General features: G+C 34.8%; 5 protein-coding genes across 11 annotated transcripts in view; 3 read left to right on the top strand and 2 right to left on the bottom strand.

Annotated features, from left to right (window-relative positions):
- Positions 1-4,522: 4,522 nt before the first annotated feature.
- On the top strand, positions 4,523-7,568 carry LOC111461590. 5 transcript variants are annotated; one of them, XR_002713605.1, is made up of 6 exons: positions 4,523-4,807; positions 5,189-5,363; positions 5,426-5,509; positions 5,588-5,791; positions 5,942-6,102; positions 7,368-7,568. XR_002713605.1 is itself a non-coding variant. In XM_023105168.1 (5 exons), exons 1-5 carry the CDS (start codon positions 4,751-4,753, stop codon positions 6,034-6,036), a joined length of 615 nt encoding a protein of 204 aa, XP_022960936.1. In that variant the 5' UTR covers positions 4,523-4,750; the 3' UTR covers positions 6,037-6,312. The 5 variants fall into 5 exon arrangements, 1 of the variants encoding a protein (XP_022960936.1); XR_002713604.1 differs by having other exon boundaries at positions 7,354-7,568; XR_002713603.1 differs by having other exon boundaries at positions 7,347-7,568.
- Positions 7,569-9,034: 1,466 nt separating this feature from the next.
- LOC111461586 (glycylpeptide N-tetradecanoyltransferase 1-like) lies at positions 9,035-13,027 on the bottom strand. 2 transcript variants are annotated; one of them, XM_023105164.1, is made up of 3 exons: positions 13,016-13,027; positions 11,944-11,947; positions 9,035-10,701 (listed from the first exon to the last, which is right to left on the bottom strand). In XM_023105164.1, exon 3 carries the CDS (start codon positions 10,622-10,624, stop codon positions 9,317-9,319), a length of 1,308 nt encoding a protein of 435 aa, XP_022960932.1. In that variant the 5' UTR covers positions 10,625-10,701; positions 11,944-11,947; positions 13,016-13,027; the 3' UTR covers positions 9,035-9,316. The 2 variants fall into 2 exon arrangements, with proteins under 2 accessions (XP_022960932.1, XP_022960931.1); XM_023105163.1 differs by lacking the exons at positions 11,944-11,947; positions 13,016-13,027 and adding an exon at positions 10,983-11,089 and having other exon boundaries at positions 9,035-10,686.
- The window catches only part of LOC111461591 (30S ribosomal protein S16-2, chloroplastic/mitochondrial-like), a 16,290-nt gene continuing 8,750 nt past the window's right edge, over positions 9,344-16,883 (top strand). Inside the window, exons 1-2 of one of the 2 annotated variants that reach the window (XM_023105169.1) lie at positions 9,344-9,355; positions 13,241-13,244. The gene's annotated coding sequence lies outside the window, so the exon portion shown is untranslated. The remainder of the gene's footprint in view (positions 9,356-13,240; positions 13,245-16,883) is intronic. The other variant, XM_023105171.1, reaches the window with a different exon arrangement.
- Positions 11,957-12,807, top strand: LOC111461592. The gene has a single exon (XM_023105172.1). It carries the CDS (start codon positions 12,141-12,143, stop codon positions 12,498-12,500), a length of 360 nt encoding a protein of 119 aa, XP_022960940.1. The 5' UTR covers positions 11,957-12,140; the 3' UTR covers positions 12,501-12,807.
- On the bottom strand, positions 13,666-16,280 carry LOC111461584 (IQ domain-containing protein IQM1-like). The gene is made up of 6 exons (XM_023105161.1): positions 15,327-16,280; positions 15,158-15,246; positions 14,928-15,015; positions 14,606-14,836; positions 14,417-14,518; positions 13,666-14,324 (listed from the first exon to the last, which is right to left on the bottom strand). The coding sequence occupies exons 1-6, from the start codon at positions 15,957-15,959 to the stop codon at positions 13,869-13,871; spliced, it is 1,599 nt and encodes a 532-aa protein (XP_022960929.1). The 5' UTR covers positions 15,960-16,280; the 3' UTR covers positions 13,666-13,868.

Genomic DNA, 16,883 nt, shown 5'->3' with positions numbered 1-16,883 from the left:
ATATTAATTTAAACTCAAAGAAGATGGAAAAAAAAAAAAAATAAAGTGGGGAATGCTGGGTAAACCATAAAAGTTTGGGTAGAACCGCATGTAAATGTTGACTAGCTAAGCGTCATGTACTAGGAGAAGTAGTTATGAATCCTGTAGATCATCCCGAGCCTAGTTTAATAATATAATTTTTTTTTTTTTTTGCATCTACTGAATCGTTGTGTCAGACATTAAAAAAAAAAAACATATTTAATATATTTGTTAATTGTTTTAAAATGTCAAACGTTTACAAATTTATTAGATATTTTTAATTTTTAATTTTTACCGGAAATATATATATATATATATATATATAATAAAGGTTTGTTAAGTTTTTACGATTTAAAAACGTATTAAATACATATTTAAAGTTAATAAAATAAATTTACAATTAAAAAAAACTAAAGAGGAAGCACGTGCAGCGTTGGAAACCCACGTGAAGCACACAATTTCGGCCGCAATTGGCAACGCTGGAATCATAGAGAAGTCATGCTTACGTCATAAATACATATATTTATTTTGTCTCACTTCCCTTTTTCTTAAATTAAAATAGCTAAATTAATAAAAATATTCTTAAATTTTATACGTTACCTAAAAATAAATGTTTTTATAAAAATATTGAAAAACACCCTTAACTTTTAAGAATTATATTAATACCTTTTAATTATAAAAAAAAAAATTCAAAATTACCCTTATACTCTATTTAAAAAATACCCATAAAAGTTTTAAAATAAAATCGACCCTCTTTTACATAAATGAAAACCTTTAACCTTCGTAAAAAAATCATAAATCTATGAATAAAAACTATTTATTGCCATCTCATAGATTATATTCAAATATTTTATGTTCACAAAGTATTTTTTTTAACTTGTTTTTAGCTGTAAAAGTTTTTTTTTTTTCAAATTAAGAATATTAATGAAACATTTTTAAACCATTTTTAAAACATTAAAAAATATTTTTAAAACCTCAAGAAATTTTTGAAACAAAATGTTAACTCTTTTTATTCCAATTAAATATAACTAAAAAAATATTTTTTTAGACTTTTTTTAAGAGTATTATTGCAATTCTTAAAAATTTTAAGATATTTTAAAATTATTTTTAAAATAAATTATAAAATTTAAATATATTTTTGTTAATTAAGTTATGTAAAATTAAAATTAGTCGGAGAGGAGTTGACCGTTAGAGTAGTCAAATGTCGCAGACAATTCTTTTATAATTTTATATTTTATATTACTATTATTTATCAAACAGTGGGGAATCAATGAAATTATTTAATATTATTTACACCGTAATCCACCAGTGCTAAGGATCGTTGATTTATATATATATATATATATATATATATATATATATATATAATTAAATAAATATAAAAAACGTGTTGAATTTGCAAGGTATTTGATTTNTTTTTTTTTTTTTTTTTGAAAAGCGCGTGAAAATTATTAAAATGTTATGATCAAATTTGTTTTAAAAATAAAAATCAGAGGAATATGCTCGTTTGATTAAAAAAACAAAATAATATAGTTTTTTAAATATATATATATATATATATATATATATATATATATATCACACACACACAAAGACATGGTGGGACCCACACGTCAAAATATTCAGTTATTTCTTTCTAATAAATTAATATGAGTTTAATTCAACTTTTTAAAATATATTATTTTAAATTGAAGTTTGCATGGATTATTCTTGTGCACGAGAGAGAAAAAAAATCTAATTCTAAATTTTTAATTTTTAATTTTATTAATTTAAATTTAAACCTCAATAAGTCTATTAATAACCATAATCAATTAAGCTTTCATTTTAGTTCCATTAAAATTGTTTTTGCACGTAGTATTTAATTTTACTTTTAATTTATATATTGACTTTAATTTATAATTTTATTTTAGTTACTTTGTTTCTTTTTTTTTTCAAACTAATTACTTTTTTTCTCCGACAATAAAAATTAAATTGATTTTTATTTATTTATGTTATTATTAGAGTTCAAGGGGACGTGAAGATAGAAATTCAAACTTCTAACATTTTGATCGAGATTTGAGTGTATTAACCAATTGAGTCGTGTTTGAGTCAGACACTAACCTATTGCATAAATTCATGCTCGTATTAGTGGTTTGACGAGTTGTGACACTGTGAGAAAGAACTAATCTCGTAATCGATGCACGGCTTTTCCCTTTTAGGACAAAGTAGGTTTTTTTTTTCTATGAAAGCTATTCTTCAAACGAGATCATTATGGTAGTGAGACACGATTGATTACTGATGAGATCCTACACTAATTGAAAGAAAAAAAAAGAGGGTCTGCTCGTACTTTTATGCTCACACTGCATGTCAGTAACATGAAAAGACAACTCACGATTTTGCTTCTCTCTATCCTTATGAGATAAATTTGTGGTGACATAACTGTTGAATCCTGAATAATTTTGTTATGTATTTTTCATATTTGACTAAAAAAAATTTAAAATATATATTTTTAAATATAATTTATTTTTGAATCGAGATATTCGTATTTTTCTAGATGATAACGCTTGTATATACATATACATATATATATATATTGAATCGAGATATTCGTATTTTTCTAGATGATAACGCTTGTATATACATATACATATATATATATATACACACACGAGCGTTAGTCATCTATGACCAAATAAATTAGAAATATATATATATATATATAATTTTAAATTCTAGTCATTTAGCTGGAAATACTAATTTATCAACGATTTGNGGGACCCACACGTCAAAATATTCAGTTATTTCTTTCTAATAAATTAATATGAGTTTAATTCAACTTTTTAAAATATATTATTTTAAATTGAAGTTTGCATGGATTATTCTTGTGCACGAGAGAGAAAAAAAATCTAATTCTAAATTTTTAATTTTTAATTTTATTAATTTAAATTTAAACCTCAATAAGTCTATTAATAACCATAATCAATTAAGCTTTCATTTTAGTTCCATTAAAATTGTTTTTGCACGTAGTATTTAATTTTACTTTTAATTTATATATTGACTTTAATTTATAATTTTATTTTAGTTACTTTGTTTCTTTTTTTTTTCAAACTAATTACTTTTTTTCTCCGACAATAAAAATTAAATTGATTTTTATTTATTTATGTTATTATTAGAGTTCAAGGGGACGTGAAGATAGAAATTCAAACTTCTAACATTTTGATCGAGATTTGAGTGTATTAACCAATTGAGTCGTGTTTGAGTCAGACACTAACCTATTGCATAAATTCATGCTCGTATTAGTGGTTTGACGAGTTGTGACACTGTGAGAAAGAACTAATCTCGTAATCGATGCACGGCTTTTCCCTTTTAGGACAAAGTAGGTTTTTTTTTTCTATGAAAGCTATTCTTCAAACGAGATCATTATGGTAGTGAGACACGATTGATTACTGATGAGATCCTACACTAATTGAAAGAAAAAAAAAGAGGGTCTGCTCGTACTTTTATGCTCACACTGCATGTCAGTAACATGAAAAGACAACTCACGATTTTGCTTCTCTCTATCCTTATGAGATAAATTTGTGGTGACATAACTGTTGAATCCTGAATAATTTTGTTATGTATTTTTCATATTTGACTAAAAAAAATTTAAAATATATATTTTTAAATATAATTTATTTTTGAATCGAGATATTCGTATTTTTCTAGATGATAACGCTTGTATATACATATACATATATATATATATACACACACGAGCGTTAGTCATCTATGACCAAATAAATTAGAAATATATATATATATATATAATTTTAAATTCTAGTCATTTAGCTGGAAATACTAATTTATCAACGATTTGGGTTCGTTCCATGACCAAATAAAGACTTTGATATGCAGTGCCCTATGGTTAGAGACCGAAAGTATAATGTCCCATATTGGTTGGAGAGGAGAACAAAACACCCTCGAAATCTTCTCTTAGCCGATGCGTTTTAAGGCCTTGAGGGGAAGCCCGACACGGAAAGCCCAAAGAGGATAATATTTGCAAGCGATGGATCTGGATTCTTACAGAAAGTAAGGACAGTCTCGAATGGCCCGTTACAGAAAGTAAGGGCAGTCGTTCACAAGGAAGAATTTTAGGTTGGCTTCCGAGCTCGATGTCAAATACGAGGATAACTGGGAGTCTCGATTAGGCCGTTACAGAAAGTAAAGGCAGTCGATCACAAGGAAGAATTTTAGGTTGGCTTCCGAGCTTGATGTCATATACGAGGATAATTGGGCCGTTACAGAAAGTAAGGGCAGTCGGTCACAAGGAAGAATTTTAGGTTGGCTTCCAAGCTCGATGTCAAATACGAGGATAACTGAGAGTTGGAAGGGCGGACCCTTAGAAAAATATATATCAATTACGGATAAGTTATATTCACGCTATTATACTCATTTAAAAATATTTTATTTTCTCTAAGTAAAATTTCATTTAAATTTGATAATGATTTTATGCTCCACCACACAAAATAGTTTTCCATATTTGCAGATTAGAAATATATTAATCATATTTACAGAAAGTGCCCAGAAAAGTGTGGCTTTCATCTCTCTTCTTCTTGAACGCACAACAATAAATGGAATTGCAGAAATTTTCTTCGAGATCGGAGTTGGAGCAGAATCGAGCAGTGGCTTAAATTGATCTGTGAACCAGGCGCAAGGTACTGTGGATTTGATCCTTTGAAGGCTTAGTACATCACGGCGAAATTTCTGCTCTGAAATGGCGTCCCTTCTCAGCCCATCAACGCCGCCATCCGCCATTCATCTGAGACGAAAGGTTGTCTTTTCTACTATAGTTTCTCCGGTTGTATTGAAGCGGAAATCTTCAACTAGAGTCTTTTTTATCGTATATTCTTTTGTCGAATCAATTTGATTATGTGTATGTTACTTACAACTAGAGTTTCTCCGGTTGAAATTGAGTTGTAGATTGTTGAGTATTTGTAGACCGTAATGAAAATGGATGCGGATTTGGTAGTTGAAGTTTTCCTAGAGATAGGATGTGCTCCGTTCGGTAGAAATTTAGTGAAAACCATTACAATTTCTTCATTTTCAGAGTCGATAGTTGTCTAAAAAGAAATTGCAATAGAGTTTTTTAGCCAAATCATCTCGGTTTGCAACGTTAAATGAGTGTTTGCCTTTCTCTTCTTCTGAAGAACAGGTGAATCTTCTCGATTTCAGTTCTTTATCTACAAATCATTCATTAAAAGTTTATGGGAAAATTGGAAGGACTGGTGGCTATCATGGAATTTGCCTTACAACAAGGGCCAAGGGGGGTATTGAACAAGACGTGCTTGAGAAAGATAAAGAGCCAATTGAAATTGACGTTGACAATGGTAAGCTTTCATAATCTAAATTACTTTTGTTTTATCATTTGCATCACACATGAGTTCTACAGATTATGGAGCGGTTGGCGTTCACCACGTTGGAGTGCTTTGTGAGAATCTCGAGAGGTCACTTCACTTCTATCTAAATATTCTAGGTAAGTCAATTCTTCATGGATCACTATACGCATGCTCAATATTCATAGGAGATATAAAATTTTGCAACTGGAAAATAGGTCTTAAAATAAACGAAGCAAGGCCACACGATAAGCTTCCTTATAGAGGTGCTTGGTTGTGGGTGGGTGCTGAGATGATTCATTTAATGGAGCTTCCAAATCCTGATCCTTTATCTGGACGACCTGAACATGGAGGCCGTGATCGTCATACTTGTATTGGAATTAGGGATGTATCGAAGTTGAAAGTGATCCTTGATAAAGCTGGTATGAATCTTTCCTTAACAAAGCTGAATAATTCATCACTTTTCATGTTACAAGTCATAAATGGTAGCCCGTATTAAGATTGTGGTTTTCCTTTTTTCAATTAAAGTTCATGTTTACACAGAAAAAATACTAAAAATTATGGTCATGCAGGTATTCCCTATACGCTTAGCAAGTCAGGAAGGCCAGCAATCTTTACAAGAGATCCAGATGCAAATGCTTTAGAATTTACTCAACTCGATGGGTAATTCTATCAACACCTATGAGCTTTCATTGCTTATGAAGAACCTCAGGATCTTCAGATCACTGAAAAGGTCAGTTGCAATATACTATGGTTTTGGATGAACAAACATGATATCGTTTTATCGCAAGGAAACAAGAATATGATTATATGTATGCATTTCATGTCCTAATAAATCAGTAATATGCTATAAATTTACAAACTGAGCATCTTCTCTCTGTACTTTTCTCTTTGTTCTGTAAGCTATAATATTAATGTTGTCTAAAAGGTTTACTGGTTTAATCCTTGAAGCTTCCCTGGAAGGATATAAGTTGCCCGTAATTGTTTTTAACCTTCAAAAGATAATTAAGAAACAGAAGGCCAGAAATGAAACTACTCCGCCAACATGACTTCTAATATAGAAAAGGAAGTTGGTAAAGATTTTGTTGAAGGGTTCAATTTGAATCGGATAATAATTTATAGTTTTTAAATTCATTTGACATTGAATTCAAACTTTCAAGAACTGGAAGGAAAACAATGTGTTACTGAAACAGAAACAATGATATAGTTAGTCTTCAAGCAGCATGTAGGAAAATGAAAGAAGAAGCTGAGAGAGAGAGAGAGAGAGAGAGAGGGAGAGGGAGACTAAAATTGGTATTAAGATACTCAGGTAAAGACTGGTGACGGAGAGAGAGAGAGCACACTGAATTCCTAGCATGACCAGCAAGAAAAGAACTATGTGTGCTCCCTCTCGTCTGTCACCTTCCTTGACACTTCAGATAAAGATTACCTTCTGTTTGTTGAGCAATTTCTCCTCCAACCTTAATTCCACCGGAAAAGGAGGACAAGTGGCCACAGAAACACAAATTTGGATGGTTGATCTGATTTCGTACTAATTACTGATATTTATAAGAAGGTTACTTGTGCACTGATTAAAGAAAACATAAACCTCTGCTTTAAACTCTTATTGGTCACTCTATCCTAAAGTTCTTATTGGAAGCATTTTTACCACTAGGTTGGGGAATGGTAATTGTTAGACGTCAAGGAACTGGATTATTCTTAGCCAATTAGAGCCGATGTGATATTTTCGTTTCTTATGCATTAATCACGTGTAATAAAATTGTTGGTCCACTACAGAGTGATAATTTGAAATAATATTCTTTAATCCATTACAGATACTAATTACGTTTTTCTGTAAGAAAAGGTAATACTGTTTTCTAATTCAGGATTATACCCTCTACTTATCTCAGGGTATTTTTTCGATTTAATAGAATTTAGTCAAGAACTCGTAGGATATTAAATGTGTTGTGTACTCTTAATTTTCAAAAAATACTGAAGCTTACAGGACGTGGATTGTAGAGACCCAATCGTCAGACGGGCAGTGGAAAGGTATTTGTAGATTGTGTTGATATAGATTCGATGTATTATTTACCTAATGTTGTCATAGAATTAACAAAGAATTCGAGGAGTTTTGTATGGTCAATAATATTGTGATTGTCCTATTGAATAATGTCCTTTGCGGTCAGGGAGTTTTGTATGACCTATTGTGATTGTCCTATTAATTATCGCTTATAGCTATCTCTTTGAACTAGGAGAATAGTGATGAAAGAAATTATAGTTAATGTTATTATAAGTGACCAATCCGGTGTCGATACGTAGCAAGCTAAGAAACTAGAATTTAAAAAGATAATAATGAACTTTGGATGTCACTTAAGACAACTTTGACAGAAAGAGGGAGACAGCATCTATGCTTTAGGATATAAAGCAGGTTAAATTGTGCCAATTACCATTTCCTATTCTCTTAGTAATCACCTTTCAGATTGCCTTCTGATTTCTGAAGTATACACGTCTATCTTCTCCACACATCAAAAAGGAAACATGTGCGTGCTGTTTTTTTAACTAAACAAATCTGAAGAAAAGGTTTTGAATGGAATATTTGGGAGCACATTGAAAAACCATTATTACTCGTTGTATTAACTGTGCTTGAGGTGATTGCTTCGGATATGAATCTGGTGAGGTATGATAGCTAGTTGTTACAGAAATTCTTAGTTGTTGGTGACATGTTACGACCCTTGATTGGTAGAGTTGGATTCTGAGTGCTTGTGCTTGTGCTTGTGTGTGCCTTGGTCAAGGATTGGCTTGTATAATTGCCTAGCTGAGCTCATAAAAGAATCTATTAAACCCCACCGAACATTGAAGAAAGCACCACCAGACCAATATGGAACTGTTAATGGCAAAGTTTAGGAAGGAGGTGGTTTACTCAATTGAGTCGCTTTGTGTGCTTTATTCTTGCTTAGCCAGGTTGCTTGGATGAACTCCTACCCCCCTGAAGAGCCTAGAAGCTATGACGAGGCTCGGTCGATAAGCTCATATGGTTTGAGGCTCTCGAGTTAAGGAACCACGTATTTGCTTTTAAATATCATTGAAATAAACTAATTGGATTGATGTGAATGAAATGAGTGAAATGCTGTGGAATGAGCTCACTCGCATTCCATTTTTAGTTTGTCTGGATGTTTGATCTTTAGATGCTCCAAAACTACGTTATGAGTTTTATTCTCTTTACCGAAACTTATTATTATACTAAGCTAGTGGTTGAGCTCGCCCACTGGACCTCATAGATGAGAACACGTTCTTGAAAGAATCTCAAAACTGGTTCAAAGTACATATTGGTTGATCTTGTAGTCGATTTTAAATGGTCAACTCACTAATTTTAATCGGATATTTTGCATAGGTTATTATAAGTGTACAAACATTTCTATCCAAATCTAGGACCAAATGCTTCTAAATACATATTATTCGAGTTCTTACAAAGCAAAAATAAACCTGATATGTTTGAGTCGATGCATCTTAAAGGATTTAATCGATGAAATGAATAAGAACCTTCAAGCTAAATCTAATAGTTGGAAGATAATCAAGTAAAAATGATTCACTTAAGGAAAGTTCCCTTATTCATCAATGGAGTACATGGAATGGACATCTGATCATAGCAATGAACAAGCAATAAAGCACATGCTGGGCCATGCAAGTATAAAAAAGTGTATGCAATTCATAATACAAACAGGCTGCACCTGCAAATCCTGCGATGATGGGCCAAAAATAAAAGGATAATTCAGTGAAAAACCTGCAAAACATTTTACATTATCCGGCAAAGTTCCCTCTCATACTCCTGACGTTTAGTGTTTAGTGCTCTTTGCTGTTGACACAAGACGAACAAAACAAAGCTAAAATGCATCAGCAAACCAAGCCACCATTAAAAAATGACCAATATTTTCTGTTCACAATTCAAACCAAACCAGTAACAAATCCAACTATAGCAGTACAAGCCCAAGTTCACTTGGTTTCAACGCGTGCCGAATCCGATAATTATACAGGTAATAGTGAAGTTGCCCGTCACCCGGACCGAATTTTAGTTCCTTCAGGACGGATTCATTCTCCATGACATCCAATGCATTGAAGACATCAAAATCTTTCTGTTTTGCAACAATAAGAGCATCATTCATCAACTGCAACAATGGAGTTTTGGTGGAGACATTATAATAGGAATAGGCGGCCTTCAAGGTTGAGTATGTTTGGTTCCCAAGAATGGATGAAGGAAGAGTGTAGAAGCTGCAGAAGTCAGTGATCACATGGCTGTCCGGACTCTCAACCAAGAAACTATCTACTACGCTCTCCTTAGGAAGAAGCCAATGTTCTACATCAGATTCATCAAAATCTGGAGCAACATCAAACTGCCTCAAATAAATTCTAAGCAACCGAGTAACGGCAGGGACATCTCGACGTTCCATTTTTCGAAACCCGGGGGTAACCGGTGAATCAGGTAACTTGTAAAGCTTTATGGTCCGGCTCATCGTCATCCTTGCCCCCAGCCTTGAGAACCCAACATCAATTAGCTTCTTTGGGTTTAAGGATCTATGCCAGTATTGGCAAGTTGTAATTGGGGTCGGAAGAACAACTCCAGCGGTATAAGCCGCTTGCCATATATTTTCCAGGTGAACCCTCCTTGTCACCTCTTTGATCATAACAGGTGCAAGTCTCTTTGATCTAAGCTTCTTGTGAACACATAAGAAATTGATCTCTGCCATCTTCACGACTTCGTCGCGCACCCGAATCCTGGCAGGGATACCACTGATGAAAGCAACCAATTTCTTAGAAGCTTTAGCACGAACACCAATATGCCAGCTTGTGAAATACCCCGGAGGTCTCAAAGCCCATCCAAGAAATTCCTTGGAATAGTTGAATCTAAACAAATTTTCATCATCTTCAACATAATTATTCTTCAAGAGATTGTAAACCTCAATACAAATCTCTTCAGAGCTCATGTCACAAGTGGTCCATTCATATGAATTAGGAAGATTATAAGGCTCTTGTTTGACCTCAGATAATGGAGTTGGTGGTTCAATTGGACCATCGGGCAAACTAGAATCACCGATGTCCTTGAATTGTCCAACAGGTTGAGTTTCCCAGAATTTGTGCCTTTTGCTAGTGGACAAAGAATCTTGAAACCTCTGAGCCATGTTCTCCAATGAGCTGCTATCATCCTTGGTAATTTGGCCTGCTTGATTTCCATGATCTGGATTATCCTTCGGAGGTCCTGAAGAACGATTGTTATCGTCCATCTCAACAAAATCTCAACTGTGACAATCAATCAATCAAAATCGTCGCACTTGATCCGAATTACCTGAGAAACCGCACTCTTTAAAATCCGTCCAAAAAAAAACCCCGATGGCATGGAACCAGCATATATTTCAAAGCCAGAAAACATTCATAAACAATAACAACACACTAGACAATCAGCAGATCGTCAAATACCGCATAATCATAAAGCCTAAAACAATCAATTCCTTACAATCCAATGCGAAACGTAACTCAAAAACCAAATAAAGGAAACGAAGAAGGATCTAAGACAGATTAGGAAATCAAAAAATACACTGAGTTGGAATGAGATGAGAGAAGGAAGAGGAAGAAAGGAAGCACCTGAATGAGAGAATGAGCTGGAGAAGAAACTTGTGGGACGAGAGAATCAGATCCTAAGTGGGTGCGAGTGGAAAGGAAATGGTTTATTAGGGTTCTCTGTTCAAAGTCCATTTCTCAATTTCTGGTCGCGAGGAGGCCTTTTCTACTGCTTTGGGCCTCAGAAAATGGGCTTTCGTGAATTACAATGAGGCCTTTTCTACTGCTTTGGGCCTCAGAAATTGGGCTTTTGTGAATTGCGAGGAGGCCTTTTCTACTGCCTTGGGCCTCATAAATTGGGCTTTCGTGAATTGCGAGGAGGCCTTTTCTACTGCTTTGGGCCTCAGAAAATGGGCTTTCGTGCATTACGAGGAGACCTTTTCTACTAGTTTGGGCCTCAGAAAATGGGCTTTTGTACTGGGTTGGGCCTCAGAAAATTTGCCCTTATTTCGGGTTTCTTTTTATTAATATAATTATATTTTTTTTCTTTTGAAATATTCATTAGAATTACTTCCAATATTGTCCAACTCTACTTATCCTATTATTAAAATTACTTCCAATAATTTATGCATTATGTTATAACAATTTTTTTCCATTTTTAAAGATTTATTTTTGTAGGAAGGACGGTAACGAGCCCATCGTGTCCTCTTTGGGTTTTCCATCATAGTTTTAAAACAAGTCAGAATAAAGAAGGTTCTCTATAGCGTACTCGATCGCACGCTCAAGATTTTAAAACACGTAATCCTTATAAGGAATAAGGAATGTTTTGTTCCCGTCTAGAGTCCTAACTCGCTCTAGTGTCTAGTTATGATATCATTTGTAATAGTACAAACTATGAATACGGTTAGAGAAAGATTTTCACACCTTCATAATGAATCAGCGAATATAAATTGAGTTACTTGCTATAAAGTATTTAAATAAATTAGAGATCAACCTTTTGGTAAATGATAATAATAATAATTATTATTAATTAGAGACAACGAACCTGCCTAAATTCTGGGTTTTGAACAATGGTCAAAGAATTTGGTCGCTGTTCCAATTCGGTTCTTCCAAAGATTATCAAAGGGCTTTCAATTCAACCTCCTATTTGCACAAGTCCATTCTCGTTGAATTTTTTGTGCGAGAAAGGGAGCGAGATCTTCGAGAGCATCGAAGCTCAAAGTCTCGGATCTTCAATCTACCATGGCGGATTTCAAATCGAACTCATATACGGATGGGAGGATGCAGATTGAGAGCTACAATGGAAACGAAGCAAGAGGAGGTAATGTTTCCGGCGGAGATTTTCGTTGTTACAGTGCTTCGTATGCTTCGTCTGGGAACCCTAATCAAACGCAGATGGCTAACGATTTGAAGCTCAAGAAAGGGAAATCGACGAACGGATTTTCGTCGAAGAGTTGGAGTTTCAACGATCCTGAGATTCAGAGAAAGAAAAGGGTTGCTAGCTACAAGGTTTATTCTGTGGAAGGCAAAGTCAAAGGATCTCTAAGAAAGAGCTTCAGATGGTTCAAGGAACAATGCTCTCGTGCTGTGTTTGGATGGTAGCCAGCGGCTTAAATTGGTACCAGAATTTTCCTCCACACTCTTTGTTGCTTAATTATTAGCTTACAGTTCTGAAATCCATTCATTTGTTTCGTTATGTTATGGTTTATGAATCTCTCTGAATGTGTAATTACTGCTGGAAGTACAGAATTCTTTGTTCTTTATGATCTGATATCACTTGTTTGAGTGTTCCTGCTGAAATCCATTTTAGTTCTTAGAAACCAAACCAAACCACTGCTTCTTGTGTGCTTACAGTATGACCCGTCTTCTCCATTGTTTCAATTTGAGGGTGTCTGGTTTTCCAGCTTAAGAATTGGGATCTTGAATCTACCATGATGGGTCTGATGAGAATTGTCTTGAGTTCAACTGTTTTGTTTCATGAAACAGCTTGTTATGAATGAGTGGGTAAAGAGTGGCTCATCCCTGCTGAGACTTTCAAGCATTGGCTATACATCATATGGTTTGAATTGCACAAAACCTTTGATTACCTCTCTAAATGAAGCTTGTTTGTTGAAGACATTGATACCACACTGCCCTTTTCCTTGAGCTTTGGATCCCTGCTGCTGCTCCTCCTCCTTATGAATCACTACACTAAGTTGTGTATGATCTCTCCCTCCGTCCTTCAGATTCAACCCGTGTAAACCGTTTAAGCCCACCGATGTGGGATCTCACAATTCGCCTCCAAACCCACCACTAGTATAAATTATCCGCTTTGGACCGTTACGTATTGTCGTCAGCCTTAGAGAGGTTTTCATACCCTTATAAGGAATGATTTAGTTCCCCTCTCCAATCGACGTAGGATCTCACAATCCACACCTTGGAGGTCAGCATCCCCGCTGGCACACCCCTAAGGTGTCTTGCTCTGATACCATTTGTAACGGCTAAAGCCCACCGCTGGTAAATATTGTCCAATTTTGCCCTTTACATGTCGTCAGCTTCATGGTTTCTAAAATGCGTCTACTGGGGAGAGGTTTCCACACCCTTAAAAAGAATGCTTAGTTCCCCTCTCGAATCGATGTGGGATCTCACACCTTCCCTCCTCTCTTCTCAGTGGTTGGTCAAACATTAAGCGGCTCGTTAATTTTGCTTCCTTCGTTGATGCATTAATAATTTAATTTTCATATGAATTAAGGATCTAACATTAATTTTTTAGAATACAACCATGAGATTATTGAGAACTCAACCTTATTCTTTTAACAATAAAAATTGATGTAACAATAACCTCGAGCCAAATCAAATTACTCTTTGGCTCTCAATTAGGCCCCCTAATAAAAATTGAAGAATATTATTTTTTAAAAAAACAAAGAATGAAACAATTGGATCGACTATTTCCAGCTATTGTTGGGCCGAGCTAGCAAAACGATTTTGGGCCTAACTGGCTGTAGGGATTGGAGTTCTTGGGCTGGGAAGGCCCATATAAGCCAGCCTTGGTGAGAGCCTAATTTTTGGGCTTGGACGTGGAGAAGGAATGGGCCCATAATTAACCAACGGCCCAGAGCCCACCCGAGGTGACAAGTTGACATGTTCCAGTGCTCTCGTTTGTAGCTCAGCTGGGTAGTCCCGAACACACCCAATCCTAGGTCCGGCTCCTGTCGACCATTTGCACGACAACCGTTTCGACATGTCGAATTGCTTCGCCGGCAATTCCTCCGATTTCTTCTGAGCCACCGGCGGCATGGCTGCTGTCATCTTTTTCTCTACTGAATCAATGGAAACCGTCGATTTGGCTTCATCCAACGGTGTAGATTTGAAGGAACCCTCGCGTGATTCTGGTTTCTGTTCCACATCGACGGCCTTATATTGACTGTCATCGTCAATCGAACACATCTGGGGGAGCATTAAAAAAAAGCCCAATATCAGCATCATTTTTTACCAATGTAAAAAGGGGTGGTAAAAAAGTAAAAATGTAAAAAAGTTACCTTCACGTTGGTGAGATCGACATGGTTTTCTCTGAGGAAGCTGAGGAATTCATTGAAATTGGCTTCTGTGGGATGATAATGACCACTGTATGGCCAAATTGCCTTCACCAAAAACAAACAAATAAATAAACTATTATTACCATCCAAAAATTTAACCGACGGTAAATTGTTGGGCTTAAGATTTGGTACCTGAATGACACCATCATCGGTAACTAATCTGCCGGCGGCGGTTGTGGCGGCGCCGGAGAGGAAACTGGAGTGTTGAAATTGGCCCTTCTTTTTCTGGCCGACGTATAAGGATCTTGTAGTGCTCAGAACAAATATCCACTTGGAACCTTCTTGGGTTTCCACTATGGATCCGCTCTGCTTGTAAACCAGCTTCCCATTTTCGACGACTACTTCATAGGCTTCTCTTTCTTTCTGGTAAGAAACAAGCAAAAGATTCTTGAGAAAAATTCTTTCAACTGGGAATTTTAGTTCACGGCGGCGCTGATCGGAGAAGATGACTCACCGGACCCAAATATTTGATGCATTGCTTCTGAAGTGTTGCTCTTGGACACTTCTCCAGGCTTAATTCTTTGCCATCTCCGATATCCAGCCTGCATTTTAGCAAATCAAGGTGTTTTAGAAAATGGGTTTTGATCGGAATTGTGTTTGGTTACTGAGAAAATTCCGGTGGATGTATTTTCCCGGTGGATTTTCCGAGAAACCAAACAGAGTAAAGGTAAGAACTTGACTTACCAGTAAAAGAATGGCTGATTGCTTTCACTCACGAACCAGACGTCGTAGTATAAGTGTAAATTGTGGCCGTAGCGGTGGCGTGGATCGATCTGTAGCCAAAAAAGTAAGCAAAAATGTAAGGTTTTTGGGTATGTTATGAACTTTGTGAGGTGAAATTTGAAGAACTTACAGCTTCTAGCCAGTGCTGAAGAGCCAATTTTTGAGCCTTTTCATCCTTACTCAAACCCTTTCCGACCTTAGCCGCTCTTGTTCTGGCTCTTGCCCACCGCGACACGGCGGTTTCCGGCTTCTCAATGTTAAAAAACGAAACAGAGCTCCGTTTCAAATTCGCAAAGTCAATCGCCTTCCACCACAATTCTTCAACCACCACCGCACAATCCGCCAGGTTCCTTCGCGTTCTGTAACTTTTATAAACCTTCTGCAACTTCACCGCCGCCGCATCCAACTCACTCACCGGCCTCGGAGAGTACATAACCGCCGGACTCACCGGTTCAAAACTCTCCGATCCACCATTTTTGTCAGCAGAAACAGAGAAACTGAAACCCGTATCTTCAACCAGCGACTTAAACGAAAGATTCGTTTCAAGAATCACTCTCTCTGGCTTATTTCCTTTTAAGCTATTGGGTTTGGTTCTTGTTGGTCTGGTCGTGGTGGGTTGTTGCTCCGTAATTTTGAAGCTATTTGATCTCAAAATCAGAGCCGTTTCTCGAGCAGAGAAACTGCGATTTTTGCATATGATTAAAAGTCCTTGGTCTAAAATTTCCTTCCAGGCAGAAACAAGGAGGGAAAGGGACAAACCCATGAGGAATGAATCAAAACCCAGAAACTAAATGGGTTCTTGATGTTCTTGAGATTTGGTTACAGAGACTCTGTTTTTAAGCTCAACGAAAAACAGAGGAAGATGCGTTTCAGAGGGTAAAATCAAAATCAAAATCAAAGATCAGAGCGTTTGTTTGAATGATTCAAAGAACGCTTAAAGAAGAGGTTTGAATTGTGAAGAATTGTGGAGAGATTAGGGTTTTATAAGGTGGAAGGTGAAGAGTGAATAAGGAAAGAAGCGTGGTCAAACAAAGTATGCCTAAAAACTCAAACCCAGCTTCCATGAAAAAACACACATTCAATTACACTGACGTTTCTGCAAGTTCTGTCCCTCTGTTTTTTTTTTTTTTTTTAATAATAAATATAATCAATTTAAATCCTGATAATTATTGTATCATTTTTTAATGATTTTATTATAAAAGCGTCAATTCACAATTTTTTTATAAATATATTACTCTTTCTTCTAAATTATGTGATGATTATTACTATTTTGGATTGGGTAAGTAAATTATTTGGAATTAGCTAAATTCAAATAAATAAAAAATTAATTTTAAAATATACAATTATATTTTGTTTTATTTTTAATTATTTTTTTTTTTTTTGTTATTTATTATCCTACAACTTTTTTATAACTGGTTAATTTTTTAAAATATATATTAAAATTGAGTAACAAAATTTAATTAAATATTTTACGAATTTACATTTTCTTTTTATTAAAAATAAATGACTCAAACCACTCAATTTTTTTCGGTTTTCTAACTTAATTAAGTTGAAAATAATCAAAAATTGATTTTTTTTATATATATATTAATTTGTAATTTTAATAGAAATAATTTAGATTTTTTTTTTTTTTTTTTTTTTTTTTTTTTTTTTTTTTTTTTTTTTTTTTTTTTTTTTTTTTTTTTTT

This window comes from Cucurbita moschata, unplaced genomic scaffold (assembly GCF_002738365.1).
Source record: "Cucurbita moschata cultivar Rifu unplaced genomic scaffold, Cmos_1.0 Cmo_Scf00025, whole genome shotgun sequence".
Taxonomy (NCBI): Eukaryota; Viridiplantae; Streptophyta; class Magnoliopsida; order Cucurbitales; family Cucurbitaceae; genus Cucurbita; species Cucurbita moschata.
The sequence above is the reverse complement of the archived record's forward strand: the minus strand, read 5'-3'. Positions and strand labels throughout refer to the sequence as shown.

Coding starts and splice junctions, on each gene's coding strand:
- LOC111461584 (XM_023105161.1), bottom strand. CDS start 15,959: ATGGGTTTGTCCCTTTCCCTCCTTGTTTCTGCCTGGAAGGAAATTTTA. Junction 15,247..15,326: donor TTCAGCACTGGCTAGAAGCT/GTAAGTTCTTCA, acceptor TTTTGGCTACAG/ATCGATCCACGCCACCGCTA. Junction 14,519..14,605: donor CCGATGATGGTGTCATTCAG/GTACCAAATCTT, acceptor TTTTTGGTGAAG/GCAATTTGGCCATACAGTGG.
- LOC111461586 (XM_023105164.1), bottom strand. CDS start 10,624: ATGGACGATAACAATCGTTCTTCAGGACCTCCGAAGGATAATCCAGAT.
- LOC111461590 (XM_023105168.1), top strand. CDS start 4,751: ATGGCGTCCCTTCTCAGCCCATCAACGCCGCCATCCGCCATTCATCTG. Junction 4,808..5,188: donor CCATTCATCTGAGACGAAAG/GTTGTCTTTTCT, acceptor TCTGAAGAACAG/GTGAATCTTCTCGATTTCAG. Junction 5,792..5,941: donor AGTGATCCTTGATAAAGCTG/GTATGAATCTTT, acceptor ATGGTCATGCAG/GTATTCCCTATACGCTTAGC.
- LOC111461592 (XM_023105172.1), top strand. CDS start 12,141: ATGGCGGATTTCAAATCGAACTCATATACGGATGGGAGGATGCAGATT.